The sequence below is a fragment of the Notolepis coatsorum genome (genome assembly GCF_963971535.1).
Source record: "Notolepis coatsorum genome assembly, chromosome: 16".
NCBI classification, from domain to species: domain Eukaryota; kingdom Metazoa; phylum Chordata; class Actinopteri; order Aulopiformes; family Paralepididae; genus Notolepis; species Notolepis coatsorum.
In genome coordinates this window covers 71,244,471-71,268,541 of record NC_140180.1, presented here as the reverse complement: position 1 = coordinate 71,268,541, position 24,071 = coordinate 71,244,471, and the positions used below count along the sequence as shown (strand labels likewise).

The 24,071-nt window shown below is 46.1% G+C and overlaps 1 protein-coding gene across 1 annotated transcript in view; it reads left to right on the top strand.

The window, feature by feature from the left end:
* Positions 1–316: 316 nt before the first annotated feature.
* mtmr7a (myotubularin related protein 7a) overlaps positions 317–24,071 on the top strand; it is a gene marked incomplete at its 5' end in the record, with an annotated part of 64,759 nt that continues 41,004 nt past the window's right edge. The window contains 7 exons of the mRNA XM_084332070.1: positions 317–340; positions 742–864; positions 1,333–1,495; positions 9,074–9,231; positions 9,654–9,782; positions 15,936–16,070; positions 20,353–20,485. Of these exons, the coding sequence (XP_084188196.1) occupies positions 317–340; positions 742–864; positions 1,333–1,495; positions 9,074–9,231; positions 9,654–9,782; positions 15,936–16,070; positions 20,353–20,485 (865 nt within the window). The remainder of the gene's footprint in view (positions 341–741; positions 865–1,332; positions 1,496–9,073; positions 9,232–9,653; positions 9,783–15,935; positions 16,071–20,352; positions 20,486–24,071) is intronic.

Below are 24,071 nucleotides of genomic sequence, written 5' to 3'. Positions count from 1 at the left end.
GTATGTATTGAGCCGTACTGTATTGTACCCATTCTGCATCTGCAATCTGGTAAATAAAGTTTTCATTCATTCACCTACATCGGAACATAAAATTGTAGGCTACAGTATAATGAGCAACTTGGCAGGCTCTAGGACCACGAATCTGTGGTTTGCTGTAGACTCCCCGCGGAAGTTTCATTGAAGAACAATTTATATGAAGACCCCCTGGTCTGCAGGATGCATGATATGATATCACTATATAGGATAATTTATGATAATTAGGTCTCGTGCTATATAAGCCTTATAATTTGGGTATTTGCTCGTCTTCCAGCGAAAGATGGAACACATCCGACTGCCTAAGGTACTAACAGCGGATTGCAGTGGTTACGGTATATTTAAAATGTTCAAACAGCGTTGGACTGGGGTCTTGAAATGTATTTCTGATACGGTCTCTCCGAAAAGAAAATGTTTTGATTCCAACTCGTATTTGACTGAGCGTGTAGGCAGCATTATGATGATCGAAAGGGCGTGTGGTAACTGGCCACGTAAGCAGTCAAGTTCCTCCTTCTACAATCACGTCAGTCAAATAATGTAATGACTGGTAACAGCGGCGTGTTTCTTAGAACATCAAGTAATTATATTTATTTATTTATTTATATTATTTTAACGGAACGCCCCCCCCCCCCCTTATTTGTGGAATGTGTTGTGATATGACATCATTCATTCCCTCTTCACTGTCTCTTCCTCCTCCTCTTCCCGAAGGTGCAAAACGTCAGACTGATTGACAGAATCTCCCCCAGAAGATCTAGTGTGGGCACCCTCTACCTGACGGCCACCCACACCATTTTTGTGGAGAATGAGACTGCAATCCGCAATGAAACATGGGTAGGCAGGCCAGCAACCCTAGAACTGAGTAGTATTGAACATTTTCGTCAGTATTAAAATTGGCTCGTCGTGACACAGCAGCAAACATTTAATTTAATTTAATTTCAAACCATTATCTCAACTCGTAAGACACAGAGGTTACTAGTTACTACCCTAATTTACAGCAGCGACAAGCTTGTATTTGCAAATACAGTACTGTATTTGCAAATCTGGTATGTCATAAATGTATAGATAGCAGTATTGTCTATCTGTATGTCATGTCATATGTTATGATGAATTGAAAATGGGGGACCCTGATCTGCATCCCTACTGTACTGTACCCATTCTGCAATCTGTCACGTGACCCAGTTGGTATTGCTCATTGGCTGGAACACGGTATGTTTGTATACAGCGAACAGGTCTATACCATTTTGTTGGGAAATTAAAGAACCATGTCTAGTTGTTGATCTCCTCGTTTCCTGTTCTCAGGTGCTCCACAGTCTGGTGTTCAGCGTGGAGAAGCAAGCCATGACCACCTCGGGATGTCCTCTGCTCATTCGCTGCAAGAACTTCCAGGTCCTTCAGTTCGTCATCCCTCAGGAGAGGGAGTGTCATGACATCCACGTGTCCCTGCTGAGGCTCTCCCAGCCAGGTGAGTTCTGCTGAGGCTCTCCCAGCCAGGTGAGTTCTGTTGAGGCTCTCCCAGCCAGGTGAGTTCTGTTTAGGCTCTCCCAGCCAGGTGAGTTCTGTTGAGGCTCTCCCAGCCAGGTGAGTTCTGCTGAGGCGCTCCCAGCCAGGTGAGTTCTGTTTAGACTCTCCCAGCCAGGTGAGTTCTGCTGAGGCTCTCCCAGCCAGGTGAGTTCTGTTTAGGCTCTCCCAGCCAGGTGAGTTCTGTTGAGGCTCTCCCAGCCAGGTGAGTTCTGCTGAGGCTCTCCCAGCCAGGTGAGTTCTGCTGAGGCTCTCCCAGCCAGGTGAGTTCTGTTTAGACTCTCCCAGCCAGGTGAGTTCTGCTGAGGCTCTCCCAGCCAGGTGAGTTCTGTTTAGGCTCTCCCAGCCAGGTGAGTTCTGCTGAGGCTCTCCCAGCCAGGTGAGTTCTGCTGAGGCTCTCCCAGCCAGGTGAGTTCTGTTTAGGCTCTCCCAGCCAGGTGAGTTCTGTTGAGGCTCTCCCAGCCAGGTGAGTTCTGTTTAGGCTCTCCCAGCCAGGGGAGTTACCATTGTCTTTAAGAGGACGGTGAAGAATCACATGGTGTGGTGAGCAAAGGATGTTTTCATCTGTCCTGTTGCTGCCACAACGCAGTTCCCCCAGGAAAGTAGTGAGTGGAGGTGCTGCGGTGCCTCGGGGGGGAGAGGGCCCAAAAGCCAAGGTGTTAGCTTAAAGGAACACGCCAACATTATGGGAATTTACCGTCTTCTCCAGAGTCAGATAAGGAGATGGATAGAAAGCTATCCGGCTGCAAGCTTAGCACAAATTAATGGAAGCAGATCCGGACCACTAGCCTAGCTTAAAACTCCGGTTGTTTTAAGCCAACAGTTAGGTTAGCTGCTCCATATCCACTTCTTGTGCTAAGCTAGCTTGCAGCCGGATAGCTTTCTGCTGAACGTACAGATAGGAAGTTTGTATCTATCTTTTTGTCCAACTCTGGAGAAGACGGTAAGTGCATTTCCTATGCTGTTGGCGTGTGCCTTTAAACTCACTCTATCACTGTACCACAGTATGACATATTATTTTGTTAGTGCATTACAATGTGAACTTACCAGTTTTCAACAAAAGCAGTTTTGATTGAGCCCCAGAGAGTTGGGATCTGAGATTTTAGTGAATACAATTTAGTGGACGTGCTGTGCCTTTGCAAAATAAAATGTCAGAGGGGAAACCCCAGACAACCCTACTATTGGATTGTTATTTTTGGTTTATTTATTTATTAATTATCTATTTTATTTTATAAATAAAATGTCCCCTTTTCCCTGTTACCTTTTGAGAGGCCCTTTTGTTCTCTTGCCAGGCCGTCATTGTTTATTTATTTTTATTTATACTTTATTTAAACTCGGAAGTCATTGAAGGAGACCCTCATTTTCAATGGCGCAGAGTGTACAAAGCATTACATGTAACGGGACACACACAATCAATATAAAAGAATATCAGAATATCAATCATAAATACTTTGTCAGAAAATAAGAATTTGCTCTTAATTGACCTGCCTGGTTAAATAAAGGTTATATAGTCGTACTGGCAGATCGCGTCTCGCTCTTTCGCCTATCGAGATATACCTCATCTCCAGTACCTACTGTACTACATGAACAAAAACAAAACACCCTTGCACTTGACCAGGCCCCACCCCAGTGACCTCCCTATAAGTCACCAGGCGTGGTCACACTCGCCCTTCCTCTTTTTCGTTTTCAATCATGGCGGTTGCAACGCACCCTGTGTAACTAGCGTTATGAAGTGTAAAGAGAAATTGCGCAATGTTGAGTTTTCGCCGAAGATTTGCCAGCCCCTGGAATCTTCTCGGCATGTTCCAACGGCACGTCGGGTCTGTCCTGGTGTTTCCTCGTCTTTTGGCAGCAGATCGAGGGACGACGTGCGATGTGTAGCTATCGAGCTAACTCGCACCCTGGTAGGCTCTGTGCCATCAGGCATTAACGCTGGTGTTAGTAATGCTGCTTGTTGTTCTGTTAGACAACCGAGTTGTGTATCGGCGCAAGGGGCAGGATGTCTGGGTGAACGTCCCTCTGAGTTGGACGTTTTCCAGGCTATCCTGGAGCGTGCTGCTAATACTAATGCTATAATGCTGGGTCACTGTTCTAATGTTCCCCGCTGTGGGATGTCACCACTTTTCCCTCCTCTTAACCGGTTCATTGATGAAGGTCAGTCGGTAGCTAATGTGGGGGGTTTTGCTGAGACTTATTTAGCCTTTTTATGGTTAAATGGGTTGACAACAGGGCGCAGGGCAGGTGTGCCGTGGCTAGAGAGCCAGGTAGCATCAATCCTGTGCCCCGGCGGGGTTGAACGGTGTCCCACTCGGAAGCCGACGCTCAGGGGTGCAGTCGTAATATGGGCGAAGGCCAAACGCCCGTGCACGCGCACGCGCATACATGTTCCCTCTGTTGCGCACAAAACAGATGATACACCTTGTCTCATCCTTCCAGTGAAGTCGGGAGATCAAGCAACCCCCCACCACACCTACAGGGCTTGTATTTGGTTGTCGGTATCCTATTATTATGCAAAGTTTGTTTGTTTGTTTATTAACACAGTTAAACAGAAGTAAAAACAATACATAATAAGTTATAACGATTGTGAAGGAGAAGTTAGAAGCCTAGAGGCTTATCAAGAACGTCCCCTGTTTTATAAAATCAAACATACAAAAATATGCATATGGCGTGACGAGTCATTTTATCACCTAGACTTTGCATAATAATAGGATGCGCGCACTTCGGCCTCAGTGACGAAGGCCAAACGCCGTTTGACCGCGTTTGCCCAGCACTGCACCCCTGCCGACGCTTGAGAGCAGGTCAGCCCAGCAGGTGGCAGTATGGACTGATGAGAGTTATACTGCCATAGGATGGAATTTAGCTGCGGCCAGTGTCGTGGCTCAGCTGATTGTTTTTCTGTCCACATTAGCGTCGGGTAGTGGGGCTATAGGGCCAGCCGACGCTGAAAATATCTTGCATATTTTTGGGGTTATAGAAATCTTGAATCAGTTGCAAGCTATAACCGCAGGGAGGATCAGGATGCTATCAACACTTGTTAATAGGCATCTCTGGTTGGAGCATTCTTCCCTTGGGGAGGAGGAAAGGTTTCTTCTCCTTAAGGCTCCTCTTTCCGCGGAAAGGACTTGGGCGGCCGAGGGATCGGCTACATTGGATGAGCACGGCCTAAGAAACCGTCGCCATCCTGCCGCGTGCAGCCCGCTCTCCGATCACTCCCTCCCCCAACACCAGCGGAAAAGGGGTTCTGATTTGTTTCCTTTGGCTGCGGGCCGCGGGCCTTCTATGAAGCGCATGCGGCCCCACGTTTCGCTTCTCATGGGGACAGGGGCTGACACCCAGTTGATGGCTGAGCCTGGGTCTGTCCGTGAGAATGTTGTGCTGTCACGTGGCTCCCTCGCCACGCGTTATGCGTCTGCGATTGGTGAGCCTGGTGTTACTGTACGTCTGTCACTTTCAAAGGTTGTCAGCAGGGGGACTCGAGGCCTCTTCGAAAGAATGCTCAACGCGGGTTTCCTTGACCTTGCCTTCGCCAGGCCGGGTATCACGTTGGTGCTTCCCACTCCCGCAAGATCGGCAGTGGTCTGGCAGGCGCGCGTGATTTGGGTGATAGTAATGTCACTGCAGGGCTACGGTGTGTAGGAACCCATGGGGGCCTCACACCTTGCATGTCTAGCTGCAGAACGACTCCTCAGCATGTTCTGGAGGGGTGTTCAGTGGGGGAGCTTTTGTCACCTGGTTTGATGTCAGCTTCTCCCGTATCAAACCGGCCCTTTCTGTCGGGGTCCCCCCTTGGGTGCGATTGCCTCGTGGGTTGTATCGGGGACCGTTGTCCTGATTCCACGGAATGCCCTGCCCGCACGGTTGGCGGGTTCAGATTTGGCTACGCACAGCGGGAGGGACCGGGCCGCCTATCTACAGTTCCTTGCAGCCCAGCGCCAGTTGGCGGCCAGTGCACTCTGGGATTATTGTCACATATGGCTTCAACAGTGCCGTATGTCGAGGTGGATGGTGAGAATGTTGAGGCGGGGGCTTGTCTTGCAGTTCGCACAACCCCACCCTCCGTTTTCAGGTTTGGTGCAGACCCTATTGTCAGGGTCGGCAGCAGTGACAGCTCTGGCCGACGAGATCCAATCTCTGTTGGCGAAGCAGGCCGTTGTCATGGTCCCACGGGAGGACGCGATGTCGGGCGTCTACTCCCGTTATTTTCTGGTGCCCAAAAAAACGCGAGGTGTCAGACCTATACTGGATCTGTCCGCGTTCAATCGTCTGATTGCGGCGAGACGGTTCAGAATGTTGACCGTCAAACACCTGTTAAAAGCTGTCAGGATGGGGGACTGGTTCACCTCCATAGACCTGAAGGATGCATATTTTCACATCCCGATTTACCCTCCTCACAGGAAATACCTACGGTTCCTTTTTCAGGGCGTAGCGTACGAATACCAGAGGTTGCCGTTCGGCTACTCTCTGGCCCCCGCACATTCACCAAGTGCGTAGAGACCGCGCTGGAGCCTCTACGTCGTCAGGGGATAAGAATTATTATCTCGACGACATTCTGCTCATCAGCCGGTCGGAGGAGGTCGCCAGGTCTCATACCAGGCTGGTGGTGGAATTCCTCACCAAGCTGGGTTTTGCTGTGAACTGGAAGAAGAGTACGCCTCTTCCCAGTCAACAGGTGGAGTACTTGGGCTTGGTCCTAAGCTCAAGGCCCATGAGGGCAACCCTCTCGGAGCAACGGCGAGTGTCTATCCTCAACGCGCTCGGGGGTTTCCGTCCTGGCGGGACGGTCACAGCGCTGCAGGTGATGCGCCTGCTCGGTATGATGGCATCCGCTCACTCTGGTCCCTCTTGGCCTCCTCTTCATGAGGAGGATACAGAGGTGGTTTTCCAGTATGAAAATAGACCCGGTGAGGGGCAAGTGGAAACGGTTGAAGGTTCCCTTGTCGATACGGGGGGATCTCGCCCACTGGAGGAGGCCTGGTACCCTCACCAGCGGGGTCCCCATGGGCAGCAGGCGCAGTCTGAGGGCGCTCCACATCCCTGGCAAGGAGAATGTGGGCGCAGATGTGATGTCGCGGGGTGGTCCGTGTCCCGACGAGTGGGGACTACGTCCCGACATAGTCAGGCAGATCTGGGACCGCTTCGGGGAAGCTTCGGTGGATCTGTTTGCGAGCAGACAATCTCACCAGTGCCCCTTGTGGTTCTCGGTCAGTCGGGGGGACGATCCTCCCTTGGGGGTGGATGCCTTCTCGATGTATCCATAGCCACCCGGGCTTCTGTACGCTTTCCCCCCCACACACCTGTTAGGTCAGTTGTTGGAGCGGCTACGGTGGAAGCGCAGGACATTGATCCTGGTTGCGCCGGACCGGGGCACGGCTGTGTGGTTCCCGGTCCTGATCCAGCTCTTAGTAGCCCCGCCGTGGCCTGTTCCTTGGTCGTCGTGGGCCCTCTCTCAAGCGCACGGGTCGCTGTGGCGGCCCCCTGTGCTGGGCCAGCCACTGATGGTTTGGCTGGTGAGAGGGTGAGTCTGGAGAGGATGGACCCTTCTGTGGTTGACACCATCCGGAACACGCATGCTCCCTCCACTATCGCGGTTTACGCGGGTAGGTGGCGTATTTTCCAAGAGTGGTGTAAGGTGGGGGGCTGGGACCCTGCCCCCTGGACGCTGTCCTTACCTTCCTTCAGTCTATTCTTGATAGACTGTCGGCTTCGACGGTGAGGGTATATGCTGCAGCTATATCCTCTTGTCATGAGGGGTTTGAGGGCGTTACGTTGTTCAGCCACCCTCTTGTGAAGCGTTTCCTGCTTGGCGCCTCAAGCCGGTGAAACGTTCTCTGTCTCCGAGTTGGGACCTCCAACTAGTCCTCGGTCGGTTGTCCGAGGCCCCGTTTGAGCCTCTTGAGCAAGCGCCTTTGGAACAGCTGTCTTTCAAGACTGTGTTCCTGCTGGCCATCACCTCCGCTAAGCGCGTGGGTGAGCTCTGTGCTCTCTCGGTGCGGCCTGAGTGCCTGTCTATTCGTGTCAATAGCGGTGCAACTCTGAGGCCTAATCCAGTCTTCGTGCCAAAAATACCCGGAGCTCTTTTCGCTCCAGGGATATTGTGGTTCAGGCGTTTCATCTGCCTCCTCACGCTAGTGATTAGGAGGCGAGCCTTCACCCATCATGTCCGGTCCGGGCTTTGGGGATTTACCTCAGCCGGACTCAGGACCTCAGGGCTACCGATCAGCTCTTTGTCTGTTACGGTGGCTCTCGCGCTGGTAAGGCACTGTCGAAACAGCGCCTGTCCCATTGGTTGTGCGAGGGCATTGCCCTTTGCTACACGTTGGCTGGGCTGGGCCCCCCTGGGGGTGTCAGAGCGCACTCCACTCGTGGGGTGGCGGCCTCTGCCGCCCTGTTAGGAGGGGCCTCAGTGGAGGACATCTGTGCTGCGGCCTCATGGTCCTCCCCGGGTCCCTTCGTTCGGTTTTACCTCATGGACATGACTGGGACATGACTGGGGGTTCTGTCTCCCAGGCGGTTCTGAGGTCTGGAACCTCCCCTGCTTCCCGCCTTTCGGTGGGTTAGCAGGGCTGTGTGGGTGTGTGCCACAAGGTGTTGTGTCACACGTGGTCCTGCCTGTGCTGTGCGTTAGAGGTTTCTAGTTCCCTCTTTTCGCACTTGGGTGGAGTTGACTGCCGTCCCCTCTTCGCTAGGAAGGGGGGGTGACGGGACTCCCCTCCCCCCTGGTGTAGGGCTTGCGGGTCCTCCGGGCGTACATTTGTCGGTCCTCACGTCTGCTCTGTCCCCGTATCTCGATAGGCAAAAGAGCGAGACGCGATTCGCCAGTACGACTATATAACGATAGGTTATGTATATAACCTAGTTATATGAGTACTGGCTGAGCGTCTCGCTCTTTAGCGCGCCCTGAGGTCCCTTGGGGGGGGGGGGTTTCTGATGGAAAACTCTTCCTGGGGAAGGGCGAGTGTGACCACGCCTGGTGACTTATAGGGAGGTCACTGGGGCGGGGCCTGGTCAAGTGCAAGGGTGTTTTGTTTTCGTTCATGTAGTACAGTAGGTACTGGAGATGAGGTATATCTCGATAGGCGAAAGAGTGAGACGCTCAGCCAGTACTCGTATAACTAGGTTATATACATAACCTATCGTTAACGGTGCTATAGATACAATTTCTATGTAGAATAATACTTTTTACTTAATGTTTTTATAATACATCCACAGAGTTTTTAGAAAGGTTCAGAATAAAAGTATTGCTTCCCCCCCCAGAAATATCATTGATTTAAGGAGTTTATAATAAAAAAAAAAGTTTGCGGATCCAAAATGAATGTCGTTGTTTACATGTTGCAGGCATGTATTCCCTTCCCATTTCCCCACGTGGAATGCGCCTAATGACATGTTGGTGCTCTAGTGCGACATCTAGTGGCTGAATGTTATCTATAGCACCTTTTTAAATAAAATAAAACATACAAATTTGTCTAATTAGAACAACTGTAACTATTGGTGAGGTTTCTGATGCCAGTGTTGTGTCTTGCAGAGCAATACAAGGAGCTATATTGCTTCTCTTACAACCCAAACATCGATAAGGAGGAGAGGCAACAGGAGTGGGGCCTCCTGGACGTCAAGGCCGACTACAGCAGAATGGGACTTCCAAATTCTCTCTGGAAACTCTCCCATGTCAACCGAGACTACAAGGTTAGTAGTTAACTACACTGTTGAGAGGATGTGCTGTTTCATCCTCATGTGGACATTGGACGTCGACCAGTGGTTCAAACTCAACATGTGATGTCCTTGGCGCATGGATTTTTCCTCTGGCAGTTTGCACAAAATAGAGCCCCTAGGCTGCACTAGAAACACTAATGTTGCCTCAATGCACTCTTGCCTCTCATGGTTTTATGTAGAGAAACATAATATCCTTTAGATTAGCCGTTTTCATCAGAAACATAATTAACTCTCAATCACTTATATATTTAGCAAATCAGTTGGCACACAGAGATATTCGTAAACATAATACAAGAGCTAGCAAACACTAAACTAAACTACTCCTTCAGGTTAACTTCAGTACTTGATTTGTTAATATTTCCGTGGGTTGATTTATTTGTTTGATTCTTTCACAGGTCAGTGACACGTACCCAGCTGACCTATATGTCCCGAAATCAGCCACGCCCCCAGTCATCATCGGGAGCTCCAAATTTCGAAGCAGAGGAAGATTTCCCACGTTGTCATACTACTGCAAGGAAAACCATGTGAGTTCAACAGATATTCCTATTATGTTTTTTTCCCCCAGTTTAATTTCGACCTGCCATCCTGTCGACTACTCTTGAACGTTGAAACTAGCGTTTTATCTCTTTAAGATGTTTTATTTTTATTTGATCAAGCTATTTATGCTTTCTTTGAGAGCATAGTGTGGCTTGAGGGAGAGAAAGAGCAAAAGAGAAAGGGGATGATGAATGAATGAATTGATGATGATATGATATGCTACAAAGGCACCAAGTCATTATTATTACATGGTGCTGACACGATTCGATTACATCCTCAATTTTATAATCTATATTACTGCACATGGCAACTTTTTTCATCAATTAATATTTATTTTTTATTTAGAAAGTTCTTAAATCAGAATGTCAAAATAAATGTCTTTACTAGTGTTGCATGATACAGATACTAGAAAGGAAAGGTGTCTCGATACCCAGCTGTTAAAAACGGTTCAATACTCCATTTTATTAGTTATCAATACTTTTAGAATAGCCTGCCCTGATGCTGTATTTTCTATGAGTTGAGTGGATGCATGACCAGAGCACTAGCTTTAATAATAATAATAATATATTTGATTTGTAGGGCGCTTTATAGTTGTGGAGCAAATCTCAAAGCGCTACATTTGTAAAAGACCATAAAAGCTAGCAAGAGAGTAAAAAAAATTAAAATAAAAAATAATAATAATAATCTATTATGTTCTGTCACTGCATCGATGCAGAATCGTCCACGTCCGCATCGCAATGCATCTTAGAATCAAGAAATGTCCACACCCCTTCATGGTATGATATGCTACAAAGGCCTCATGTCATTATGATTACAAGGTACTATGCTACTATATAATATAGTAATAATAATAAAACACTTTATTTGTATTGCAGCCAAAAGTGCTTTACAGCAGTAAAATATACATAAAATGAGCATAAATGTCATGTATCATATTATGCTACTATATATTGTACTATCCTACTATGCCTATACTACTACCTACTAGCGACGTCACAGCCAGAGTAGGCAAAGCCAGAGCAGCCTTCATCATTCTGAGGAACATCTGGTCCTCAAAGGACATTGCCATGACAACCAAAGTGTGCCTCTTCAATTCAAATGTAAAATCCGTCCTTCTCTATGGTTCAGAGACTTGGAGAATGACGAAAATAACATTGCAGAAGATACAGACCTTTATAAACGGCTGTCTGAAATGCATATTTGGGATCAGGTGGCCAAACAAAATCAAGAATGAGGAACTATGGCTAAGAGAAAGACAGGAACCAGTAGAGAAGCAGATCCTGAGACGAAAGTGGGGATGGATAGGCCACACTTTGAGGAAACCGGCAACTAGTACTACACGCCAGGCCCTGACTTGGAATCCCCAGGGGAAGCGGAAGAGAGGGCGGCCTAAGAACACCTGGAGGCGGGACACTGAGGCGGAGCTCAAGAGACGAGGAACTAGCTGGGGGGAGGCAGAAAGGACAGCCCAAAGCTGTGTTGGATGGAGAATAGTCGTAGATGGCCTATGCTCCATTGGGAGCGATGGGCCTAAGTAAGTAATTAAGTAAGTACTAGGGCTGACCTCTACTAGTCGAATAGGTGACTAATCGATTGAAAGGAGCCGTAGTCGACTGCCAACCTCTTAGTCGAATGCAAAAGAAATTATAATATATATATATTGTGGCAGATATCAACCCCCCTCTCATGGATATGTGAAGGACGGGAGATATTACTGCCACGGAAGGAGTGGAAACAATTAGTTAGCTGATTAGTACTGATAGAACACACCTGTGCATCATTAGTTCACCCACATCTCACACACACACTACAAATACACTAGGATAGAGAGAGTTAAGTTGGGTGGAGGTGAGGTTGGAGTTATTGTATTGAGAGAGAGATTGTTGTGTACGGAGTTTTGCGAGGTGAGCGGTAGTGACAGGAGAGGTGAAGGCGAGAAGGTGTTCATTGTGTACTGGACCCTAGACTGGCTGAGAAACCCCCTTGTGTACTGACCCTGGACGACTACTCTGAGCAGTGGCGGACTCAGGCTGTTTGAAGGGCAGGGGCGAAAATAAAAAAGGGCACCTACTGCACAACATGGGACCCCATCAGTAAGCAAAAAGCTATGATGCGTCATGTATGATGAAATAGTCTTCATCCTTGATTAAGATTAACATTAGAATAACATGGACAATCCAGATTAATAGTATAACCACACCTATATGATAAAAACACACAGGGAACAATACACCTTTAACATTTTTATTTCATAAAACAGTTTAACAGTTAAAGTTAGTTCGAGTGCCGTTGAGCTTCTTCCTTTCTCTCTCCTCCCCTTCTCTCCTCATGTCCTCTCCTCCTGTACTCCCCCTCTCCTCTCATTCTCTCCTCCTGTCCTCTCCTCCCCTTCTCTCCTCCTATACTCCCCTACTCTCCTCCTGTACTCCCCTTCTCTCCTCATATACTCCCCTTCTCTCCTCCTGTACTCCCCTTCTCTCCTCCTGTCCACTCCTTCTCTCCGTCTGTCCTCTCCTCTCCGTCTCTCCTCCTGTCCTTTACTCTCCTTCTCTCATCCTGTCCTCTCCTCCTGTCCTCTCCTTCTCTCCCTCTCTTTCTCTCCCTCCCCCTCCCTATATTCCCCATTCTCTCCATTAAACTTACTATATTGTACCACGTGACTCCTCCCTCCTGCCATCCTCTGTCCTCTCCTCTATCACCTCTAATGAAAATATGTTGGTTATTTTCATGGACAGATTTGTATGTGCTGGCTCTCCATTGCTGCAATGGAAGGGAGATGGTGGGTGGGGGAGTCATAGCAGAATTCGTCTTTTGGTCCTCTGTTTATATATGTCAATGACCTCATTATGATCAATTTGGATATCGCTCTCAATTGAAAGCAGCATAAGATCAGAGAGCCTTTTTTCCCCACATCGGTTTCTGAGCTGGGTTTTGATCAGCTTCAGTTTAGAGAATGATCGCTCTACTGAAGCAGTTGTCACTGGTATTGTAGCATATGTTTTGAGGAGCATGGTTATATTTGGGAAAACAGATTCCACATCATTGTCTTTAAGGCACTTAAGCGCAGCTTTGACATTGTTGGAGGGGAGAGCATATGAAGAGTGGAATACCTTGAGTTCGGTGACAACATTCTCTTCCTCTACATCATAAAACTGGCACACATCTCTGACAGATACAGCAGCTGTGTCGTTTGTCATGCCCTTCCAGTGACTTGAGATGGTAAGGCAGTGAAGACCTGATAGGATTGACCCAGTAGGCGTGTCATCCTTCCCTTTGAATCTTCGGTGTAACTCATGGGAGAGTATGTCAAGAAAGGTAAAGAACACCTTTCCCCGGTAGTGCTCCTCCAAGTCTTGGACTTGGTAGTCCTCCGTAGCAGATTGAGAGCTATACCTGTACCTTTGAGGTACCTTCCTGCGTCTTGTTTGTCCAGGTATTTCTTCTGGCACCTCAATGCCTGCTGCCTCTGCTTGCCCTTTTGCTTTTGAGAAAAGGACCTTGAACTCCTCATTCTTCCTCATTGCTTTCACTCTTTGTATGACTCCCTCCACAATGGTGTATGATGCTGACAAGTCAAGGTATTTTCTCTGAAGTGAAGCAGATGCGATGGCAGGCTCATTGAAGACGGTGTGGCAATCTCCATGCATAGCATAAATTCAAAATCTATGCTACGCAAGAGCATCCGGGCATCACCTGCTGCAGAGTCTGGTGGATCACTATCAGCCATGTTCTGAAGCAGCTTCACCACAGCAGAAAGGACCTTCTTCAGGGATCTCAGAGCATCTTCTCTACACACCCACCGTGTGTCAGACAGCCTTTTCAGTTCACAGAGTCTTTGGCCAGGGTACATGGTCTGTTGCATTTTCACAAACGCAGCGTGGCGTTTTGGAGATCTGGATATGAAAGTGTACAGATTTCAACTAAATTGAAAAACCGAACAAAATGCTGGCTTGATTTGTCACTCTCCACCAAGACCAGGTTGAGACAGTGGGCATGGCAGTGCACGTATAAAGCTTTCTCATTGTGGCTCTGAATTCGCGACTGCAGACCGTTGTAGTTTCCGCTCATATTTGCGGCTCCATCGTAGCCTTGGCCCCTGATGTCTTCCACTTTTAATCCATTCTCCTCAAGGAATGTCATCACAACATTCTCCAATAATTTTGCTGTTGTTCCACTCACATCACAAACTTGTAAAAATCTCTCCTTGATTTCCATCTGATGGACATTTCATTTTAGCACGATGTTTTCAACTGTGGGGGCACATGGTCACGTTTAACCATTAGAGGGGCACCAATAGGGCACGTCCTCTAATTTCTTTCACTCAAAAGGGCACTTTTGCGTGATATTATTTAACCGTGGGGCACATGGTCAAGTTTAGACCATTGGAAGAGCACCAATAGGGCACACCTTCTAATTTTTTCGCCACTCAAAAGGGCACTTTAGCGCACATTTTTCAACCATGGGGGCACCAATAGGGCACATCCTCTAATTTCTTTCACTCAAAAGGCCACTTAAGCGTGCGTTTTTCAACCATGGGGGCACCAATAGGGCACATCCTCTAATTTCTTTCACTCAAAAGGCCACTTAAGCGTGCGTTTTTCAACCGTGGGGGCATCAATAGGGCACATCCTCTAATTTCTTTCACTCAAAAGGGCACTTTAGCGCGCGTTTTTCAACCGTGGGGGCACCAATAGGGCACATCCTCTAATTTCCTTCACTCAAAAGGGCACTTAAGCGCGCGTTTTTCGACCGCGGTCGCCCCCCCCTGAGTCCGCCAGTGACTCTGAGTATTGAACAATCACTTACCCTTAGCTGCCAGAGGTGTACCCCTCCTGCTGACTTGTTGTACACAATTTGTAAGTCGCTTTGGATAAAAGCATCAGCTAAATGTAAATGGTATGTGCCTTACCTTGTTGAGTCACCAGGACACCCTGAAAATACTTTAGAACAATCTTTGATGATATGGTGAGGTTCAATTGAGGCTGCCTGCTCCTCTATCCAGTTCAGATGTGGTGAGGTTCAGATGAGGCTGCCGGCTCCTCTATCCAGTTCAGATGTGGTGAGGTTCAGATGAGGCTGCCGGCTCCTCTATCCAGTTCAGATGTGGTGAGGTTCAGATGAGGCTGCCGGCTCCTCTATCCAGTTCAGATGTGGTGAGGTTCAGATGAGGCTGCCGGCTCCTCTATCCAGTTCAGATGTGGTGAGGTTCAGATGAGGCTGCCGGCTCCTCTATACAGTTCAGACAGGGTGAGGTTCAGATGAGGCTGCCGGCTCCTCTATCCAGTTCAGATGTGGTGAGGTTCAGATGAGGCTGCCGGCTCCTCTATCCAGTTCAGATGTGGTGAGGTTCAGATGAGGCTGCCGGCTCCTCTATCCAGTTCAGATGTGGTGAGGTTCAGATGAGGCTGCCGGCTCCTCTATACAGTTCAGACAGGGTTGGCCTACTTTGACACCAGCTTAACTTCCCCCAAGGATCCTGAGGCTGAGGGTTTCCCTCTGATGAACAAATATTTTCTGTTCAACGCACTGATTTCTACTGCATAGCATGAGCTGTGTGTGTGTGTGTGTGTGTGTGTGTGTGTGTGTGTGTGTGTGTGTGGGGTCAAACATAAGCATAAATAAACCAGCTACTATAGATAAATTGGAATGATTTCTTCTTCCTATGTGTAAGTGTAAGTATAATATATATATTATACTTACACATAGGAAGAAGAAATCATTCCAATATATATATATATATTAAAAGGCCTCGAGCTGAATCGGGGACCAACATGAGAATTTATATTCCCTCATCCTAGACTGGACATTTGGGAGTGTCTTTTATGTGTGAGGTCAGCTTCCCATGGCTCATTGTGTACAAATGGACTCCACACACTATTTATGAGCCATGAGGGGCAACCACACACAGATCTCTGGCCCTTTCCCCCATGTCTCTTGTAAGTGGTAATATTACGTTTTATGGCCAATTTATTTCTCAAGCAAAAAAAATTTAGAAAGTGTGAAGTCATCATGTGTGCTTCTTACATTCTGGATATTTATTTGGAGGAGTGCATCAGGTCTCACAATAGAACTACTGTCGTATGTAGTAAATCTTCCTTTTATAAAGTCGGATCCCTCTCCTCCTCTTCTCCTCCTCCCAGGCTGCCATCTGCCGAAGCAGTCAGCCCCTGTCGGGCTTCAGCGCACGCTGCCTAGAGGATGAGCAGATGCTGGAGGCCATTGTGAGGTCCAACCCCCGCAGTGAGCTCATGTATGTGGTGGACACCAGGCCCAAGGTGAGAGCCCTCTCGACCGAGGCATGGCCCACTATATAACATGAGGCTTAACAGCACCATGGTGTATGTTCAGGTGGGCTTTTGTTTTTCATACACCATTTTGCCAGCTGGGCGCAACATAAAGCCTTGGAAACATCCCTGCTCTGTGGTAGCTAAAACATAATCAATATTTAGTGAAGAACATGTGGCTAAAAGAATGTTTTACATCCAGGTGTGTGTTGTACAGTCATTTATGACGTAATATCAATTAGAAATGGCAGTTTTTATTTGTAAGAGATATGTAAACGAGCACAGCCGTGACCATGACCCGCAGACCAAAATCGAATATCTCCCTGGAGCTGGAAATATTGGTCAAATTAACAAATTGTAATTAGTTAGAAAGAGATTTCACCAAAAAAACATTTATTTTGCACATAATCGCAGGAATGGAAAATCAGGTACAATTCGAGATCATTACCGGTATATCCAAGATTAATTCATCAGATTGAATTAATTGCAAGTGATGACCGGAAACATCGGCTGTGCAATTAAACAAAAATGGTTTGTTTAATGAATTACTCATGTGAAATCAGAGAAGTCAGTCCCTCGGACAGTGTGTAGACTAGGGCTGACCCCTATTAGTCGAATAGTCGACTAATCGATCGAAAGGAGCCGTAGTCGACTGCCAACCTCTTAGTCAAATAATTTTTTTTAATTTTTTTGTATCATTCTTTCCAAAAGAAAAGAGGCCTAGAAGCGTGGCTAACGCTAATGGCACGCATACCAGAGGCTAACTGCCTAAGAAAACAGGCACAGAGGCACTGAAAGAGGATTTCACCTGTCTAATGAACACACTAGACTAGACAAATATCAAGATGTATCCATCAGTGGACCAATTGCATGCTTTTGCAGAGGACAAGAAGCCTTCCGTTGACTCCTTCAGACATTAAGCACCCCCACAGCCCAAATGGAATAATAAAAAAAAATAAGAATAATTATACTTATTTTTTTCAAAAAAATATAATTCATAGTCGACTATCCAAATCCTTAGTCGGGGACAGCCCTAGTGTAGACATTGGTTGCCAGGAGTTGTTAATTAAACAGAGGGTAATTTACCATAAAATGAACTATTCCTATTTTTAGGGCTGACCTTCGAAGCTTTTTTTGGCAATCGAAGCTTCGGGGCCGAGCTTCGATTTTAATTCGAAGCTGCTAAAAAAATAAATAAAAAAAATGTAATGTTTTTTTTATTTTATTTTTATCTTATGTTGTGGGACTTGTACAGCACTTTGGTAAACTTTGTTGTTTTTAAATGTGCTCTATAAATAAAGTAGATTGGATTAATTAATTAAGTAGCCCCTTTCGTGACTGTGACGCAGCCAACAAGGTTTCACTCGGCTGCCCTGCCTGGGTGCAGTGGGGCTGCTCTCACAGCCAACGACATGACATTACATAATTGTTGCAACCTTCGTCTATCAAGCAAACAATTATATAAATATTTATATGTAGTTGATAGAGACAAAGGCAGAATTCGACTTAATTAAGCACGTTTTATTAAGACATATTTTTATATGGGTCGGGGGAAAAAAGCAGCACAATCAACAGCTGAGAAGGTCAGGACCGCCGTGTGCGGCTGAGCGGGGTTGAGGTGCTTGTTCGGGGGAGTCCGGCGGTCTTGTGGGAGGGGGAGGAGGAAATGTCTTGTCTGTCTTGTCTTTTGTCTTGTCCTTCTTAACTTTAACTGGGGGAATTTTATTGAGGGGAGCTATTTTGCTATTTTGCTATTTCTTCACTGTTTGGGCACTTTTGCACGGTTCCTGTGAGTCTATGGAACACTCTGTAGGTTTTTTTTTCGAAAAGGTTCATTGTTTTGTATTTCTGGTCGGGTACTCGGGGCAGCGTTTTTCTACCTCAGGATCTTAAGCCGTTTTGAGGCTGGGCTCCAACCACTGTGTGGCCTGTTGACAATTGCCATTGTTATGCAGCTGGAAATCTCTGACATCACTGATATGCACGTTTTGAGATGACTCAGTTTGGTGAGGGTGAGGGTTGTGAGGGGAATTGGAAGAGTGCGCCAATATGAGAATTAGAGACATAAGTCTTATTGATATAGAGCCACACGGCCGGGAAACGGTACTGAATACTGGGAAAGGCCAATTGTAAGATAGTACCCCTTTAAAATTTAAAATGTTGTACTCTGTTTTTATAAATTGTTATTTATTTTATTATTATTGTTCTGTTATCTCCCTGTGAAGTTCTGTGTATTGTTATTATGGTTATTGTATTGTGTTGTCTTGTTTTCATGTTAAGTAATAATAAAAAAAAATTATAAAAAAAAAAAAAAAAAGCAGCACAATGAACACAAATCTGTCCGATATAGTCTTAAATAACAAACGGCATTGCTTTGCTTCTTCGTCGACATGTCTGCTGCACATGTCCTTGTTGTTTTCAACACAGATAATCTCCACGTGCTTGTTGTAGAGAGGTGGAGTCGAGGCGGCGCTTACTTTCGTTTCATTGGAATGGAGGCGGGAAGGCGCCGCTTACTTTCGTTTCATTGGAATGGAGGCGGGAAGGCGCCGCTTACTTTCGTTTCATTGGAATGGAGGCGGGAAGGCGCCGCTTACTTTCGTTTCATTGGAATGGAGGCGCAAGATTTGAGGCAAAAAATAAATAAAAATTATTTAAAAAAAGCAATATATATACCGGTATATATATATTTTTTTTTACTTCGAAGTTTGTGCCATCGAACGAAGCTTCTAAGTATTTAAGACAGCCATACCTATTTTAAGCAATTACTGTTTTAATTTTTAATTTTCACATTTTCAAAACTTCTTATGACCACCTGCCATTGGAGGGTCTTATTGAGTTTGTTATTCCATCATTTATTTTCATTGTTGACAAAACCCAGCCCATACTTTAGTTCAACCTATGTAAAAAGTTTTTTTTTTCAGCAAATCGTGTAATTACATCAGTATATTTCTGTCGGAACAGTATTATGTTTGTAGGTGAAGTATTTACCTACCTTATTTAACAACCAGGAAATGACCAAGAGAAAGTTGTATATATATTGTAGTTGAAATCTTAAAATCCATGCACAAAAACAATTACTTTATTCAACTAATCTCTTGGTTACAACAAGATTGTGCCAGTAAGACAGTTTTATAAGTGACAAGGCTTGTGTGTTTGTTTACAGTGGTGACTTGCTACCCTCTAGTCATAAAAGTTATTGCAGCTTTAATTCACTTGTTGCACCACAAACAAGTTGGCTGCATGCTGCTACTGTACCACATGCTTCATACTCTCTGGAATACGTTTATTGTTTAAAAAGAAAAAAGAAAAGTATGTCAAAGCTTTATTTCAACATCCCTAGTATCAATAATGAATTAGCAAAAATTGCATAATAAACTATTATTTGTATAGCACCTTTCATACAGGAATTGCAGCCCAAAGTGCTTCACAGCAGAAAGTACTGTAAAATAGACAGAGTATGAGCATACAATAGACTAAATAAAAGCTATGTAGAAAATAAGAAAAAGGGTTCAAAAGAAATGCAGAGAATAACAATACAACAAAAGAAAAGAAAACAATACAAATTATTTACAATACAATAATCACAGTGTGGATGTAGTGAGTGCAAAGTGGCAGAATGCACTAGCCTCCCTACTGTCCATAGGTAAAATGTTCCATAGCTTTGGTGCATAATAATTATTAGCAAAGGCTGCATCCCGATTTTCTTTTGGCTGTTGCTGGGAACCTTCGATAAACCAGTAGTAGATGATCGTAATGTTCTAGGGGGCACATAGTAGTTGATAAGAGAATTGGCAATGTAGCTTGGTCCTGTTCCATTGAGGGCTTGGAGGAGGACCTTAAAATAAATTCTAAATGTTACCGAAAACTAGTGCAGAGTAGCTAACAACACTGGACTAAGGAGCTCTCTCGTCTTGGTTATAGTTACTAGCCTAGCTTCAGAGTAGCTAACACTGGACTGATGTGTTCTCTCCTCTTGGTTCTAGTTACTAGCCTAGCTGCAGAGTAGCTAACACTGGACTGATGTGCTCTATCCTCTTATTTCTAGTTACTAGCCTAGCTGCAGGGTTTGAGCTGGATGAGCTGAAGTCTCTGTGTTGTTTTTTGGGAGGCCAGTAGAGAGTGCTTTACATTATATTACTCAACTTGGTGATGGGGTACTTGTCATAGCCTATTTACATGTATCCTATATATATACAGTATACACAGCATTAGTAATAACTTTTATATATGTGTATCTCTCTGATATTGATCAATTATAATGTCTTTATAGCTGAATGCCATGGCAAATCGAGCTGCAGGAAAAGGCTATGAAAATGAGGACAACTACCCCAACATCAAGTTTCAATTCATCGGCATTGAGAACATTCACGTGATGAGGAGCAGCTTACAGAAGATGCTAGAAGGTAAGAAACCTTTTCTTGCTTTTCTTTTTTTTTTCTCTATTCATCCCAAGAGTCCATAGCATTAAAACAACATACAATGCAGCTGACCAGAAACGGTTACAGTGCACTAGTACAGAAAGGGAGCGCCGTCTGTTTCCATCTGCTGTTCTTAATTTTAGTGGGGATGGCAGGAGGTGCCCCCGTGGCTTTCATATGCTCTGATATGACCCCTCCGCAATCAAGCCTCGCATGAGCCCATAGGAGCGTTTCTGGGTAAAGTGCAGGGGGTGCAACCAGAAAGACTTTGAATCCATCTGGAGTTCATTTGGAGACTATTTTGGTTTCCTAGCGCGGACAACCCGGGACCTCGACCCCCAAAGAGAGACCGAGGGCGTGAGAATGATGTGATTTAGTGTATGAAAAGTTATAGCTGCGCTTAGTTGTGATGATAACTCCTTGCCCTGCTCGAAGCACAAGGGACGTCTGCCTCATCCAAATGCCAAGGACAGTCTCTGCCCTGCAGTGAACGTGAATGAGGTGTGCTCGCTTGCTCTTTCTCTCTCTCCCTCCCTCCCTCCTTCTCTTTTCAAGCTGGGTTCTTCTCCCCCTCTCTCTCTCTCTTTCTCCCTTCTTCTCTTTTCAAACTGGGTTCTCCTCTCCTCCTCTCTCTTTCTCTCTCTCTCTCTTTCTCGTTCTTGTTCTCTCTCCCCCCCCCCCCCCCCCCCCCACGCAGGGTCAGATCAAGCCGTTCTTCAAGTGTATTAGCTTCCCAGAAAGGTAGACTGACTACATCAAGTGTTATAAAACACCAGAGGTCACCCAAACTCGTTCACCTGCTCGTCTTCCCGTCGCCTGCCCCACATCTCCGTCGCTCTCTCCTCGGATAAGCTTCCCTACCTCCTCTCCCACAGGGCAACTCCCCCTTTTTTTCCCCCCCACTTTTTCTCCCCAATTTCTATTTTTCTCCCATCCCAATTTTCGTATTATCCAATTCTTCCCTCCCCTGTCTTGAACGTTGCTAGACTATGCCTCCCACTGGTCGGCTGTAGTGAGGACAGACGCCTTGCATCACGTGTCCCCTCCGGTACACGAGGAGGCAGCCTGTCGCATCTTTTCACCGCAGCAGCTCAAACTCTCAGTGGCGAGGAGTAACGCGTCGGAGGCTCACGCTGCCCCCGCTACTTCCTGTTTCCGCCGCACCGGCGTCACCAAACCGACCTGTAGGAGTCGCTGTCCACAATGTCCAATCCCCACCCACCGGCTTTCCCACCCTCTAACACTTGCCAATTGTGTTAGTATGAACGACCGGCCAGCTGGGCTCGAATCCAGCGTCGCCTGCGTTAGTGGCAAGTGCCTTGCCCACTGCGCCAATCAGCCGCCCAGGGCAGCTCCCTTATGTGAGAAAACACACACACTTATAGATCACGCTGGACACATCCATTGAGAGCGTTTATCTAGAGTTATGCCCCGAATAATAATGTGTATTAATTGCACATTTAATTAATTGCAATTGTGTGACAATTTGTTGTCGGTAGATGAAATGTAGTCAGTTTGTAGTTTGAGTGAACTTACAAATTGTATTAAACTCTCACGATGGAAAATGTGATTTTATACTTGTGCTTGTTTTCTTGCAAAACAAATATTGGAGCGTGTTAAGCTGTATGGTGCAGAAACGGATGTATTTGGTTGCCTGTCTTGTCCGTCTCATTGTGATTGGCCTGAGGTTTGAGAGAAGAGAGAGATTTGTAAATACCTTGGAATCATTTTAGACTCAAACCCATCTTTTAAAGAAGGTGGCCAGCAGCGCCAGTCAAATTCATCCTGGCTAATTATTACAGGCATATAAGACTAGGGTTTGATATCAGAGAACCGGGTATTGAGTGGTGCCGGTTCCAACATGGTCGAACGAGCACCAAAATCATGATCCATGTACTGTAAGCAGTCTGTTGCAGCCATATTTTCCATCTGAGACACTGGTAAAAAAAAAATAATAATAAATAAAATTCAAGTTTAACACATTGGACGCCAGCAGCAGGGGGCGCTGATGGCCTTCAGCGCCAGTGCGTTATTCAATGGATATAGTTTTAGAATGCCAAACTTGCGAGTCCTAAAACTATATTTTATATTATAGCTATGGGTCTAATACACCCGTCGATTATCAGTGAGTTGCGTCCAGTCAACATGCAAAAAACATCCGTACATTTCCGTTTTATACCGTTTTGAATATGAGTATAGTTTGAGTGATTCTGAGTAATTCCAGGAAAAGACGAGAAAAGGTAATTTTTGTGGAATACACTTATCACGTTGTAATTTTTCGGCTGATTATCTAATCATCCTGAAATGAACGCTAGATTATCATTATTATGTCTCCTCGTGCATACATGAAATGGCCCTCGTAGGGGGGCGCTCGCTCCATGCCATCGTTGTAAAGGCCTGCCTTGCCCGAGTATTTAAACCCCGCCCCCACGGCTCAGATCGGCTCAGAAAACACACCAGACCGTTTACAATGAAGTGCAAGGCAGTAGAGGGCGGTGTTGACCGTCTGCCAGCTCAGACACATTCACCAGGGTCTGCAGAGGCTGCAGCCATGAATTATGAATAGATATAGCGAATAAAAGAAATAACGATCATAAAAACGAGGGCGGCTACGTGGCGTAGTGGGCAAGGCACTCGCCACGAAATGCTGGAGACGCTGGGCTCGTCAGTTCGAGCCCAGCGCTCCACATTTGCTTTCAGTTTAGCTGGTCGTCCACAGTAATACACATTGGCCGTATTACAGGGAGGGAAACTGAAGGGTGGGGATCGGGCGTTGTGGACAGCGACTCCTACAGGTCGGTTGGTGCGCCTGCGCAGTAGAATCAGGAAGTGTCGGGGGCAGCGTGAGCCTCCCACGCGTTACTCCTCGCCACTGAGAGATCGAGCTGCGCAGGTGAAAAGATGCGACTGCTGTTACCTCAAGTACCGGAGGGGACTTGTGCTATGTATGACTTAGTCCACATTGCAGCCGGCTTGTGGGAGGCAAGAAACAGCGTCCGTGACAGGGGAGGGTTGAATTGGATGATACAAAATTGGGATGGGAGAAAAATATAGAAAATGGGAGAAAAAGTGGATAAAAAAAAAAGATCATAAAAACGAGTAAACTCGTTATTGCCGTTATTCGATTGGCGGGCAATAACGAGTTAACTTGTTCTTGGCGCAGAATGTGTTAATTAGGTGAATTTGTGAAGAAAAAAGTATTGATTTTGGCACCATTTATGTACAGACATCGTTTTAATGTATCTGTTTTGGCACCGGAATCGAAAAAAGTTTAAACCATACCCAACCCTACAGTATATAAGACCATTGCTAAAAACCTCTTAATACATGTTATGATCTTTTCCCACATACAGTAGCATACTGTTTTACAAGCTGGACGCAAGCACTTATGATAACTCTGGAACCAATTGAGTCCCTTTTACAAGCAGACACTAAAAACACTTGACCGGACCGCCAATAGCTATCACCATTGCCATACAGTAATACAAAAGTACAATTTATTTAATTTAAATACTTTTATAGCTTGCTCATCCCCCACTGAGCTAGGTCAGAATGCAAGAAGGGTAGTAGC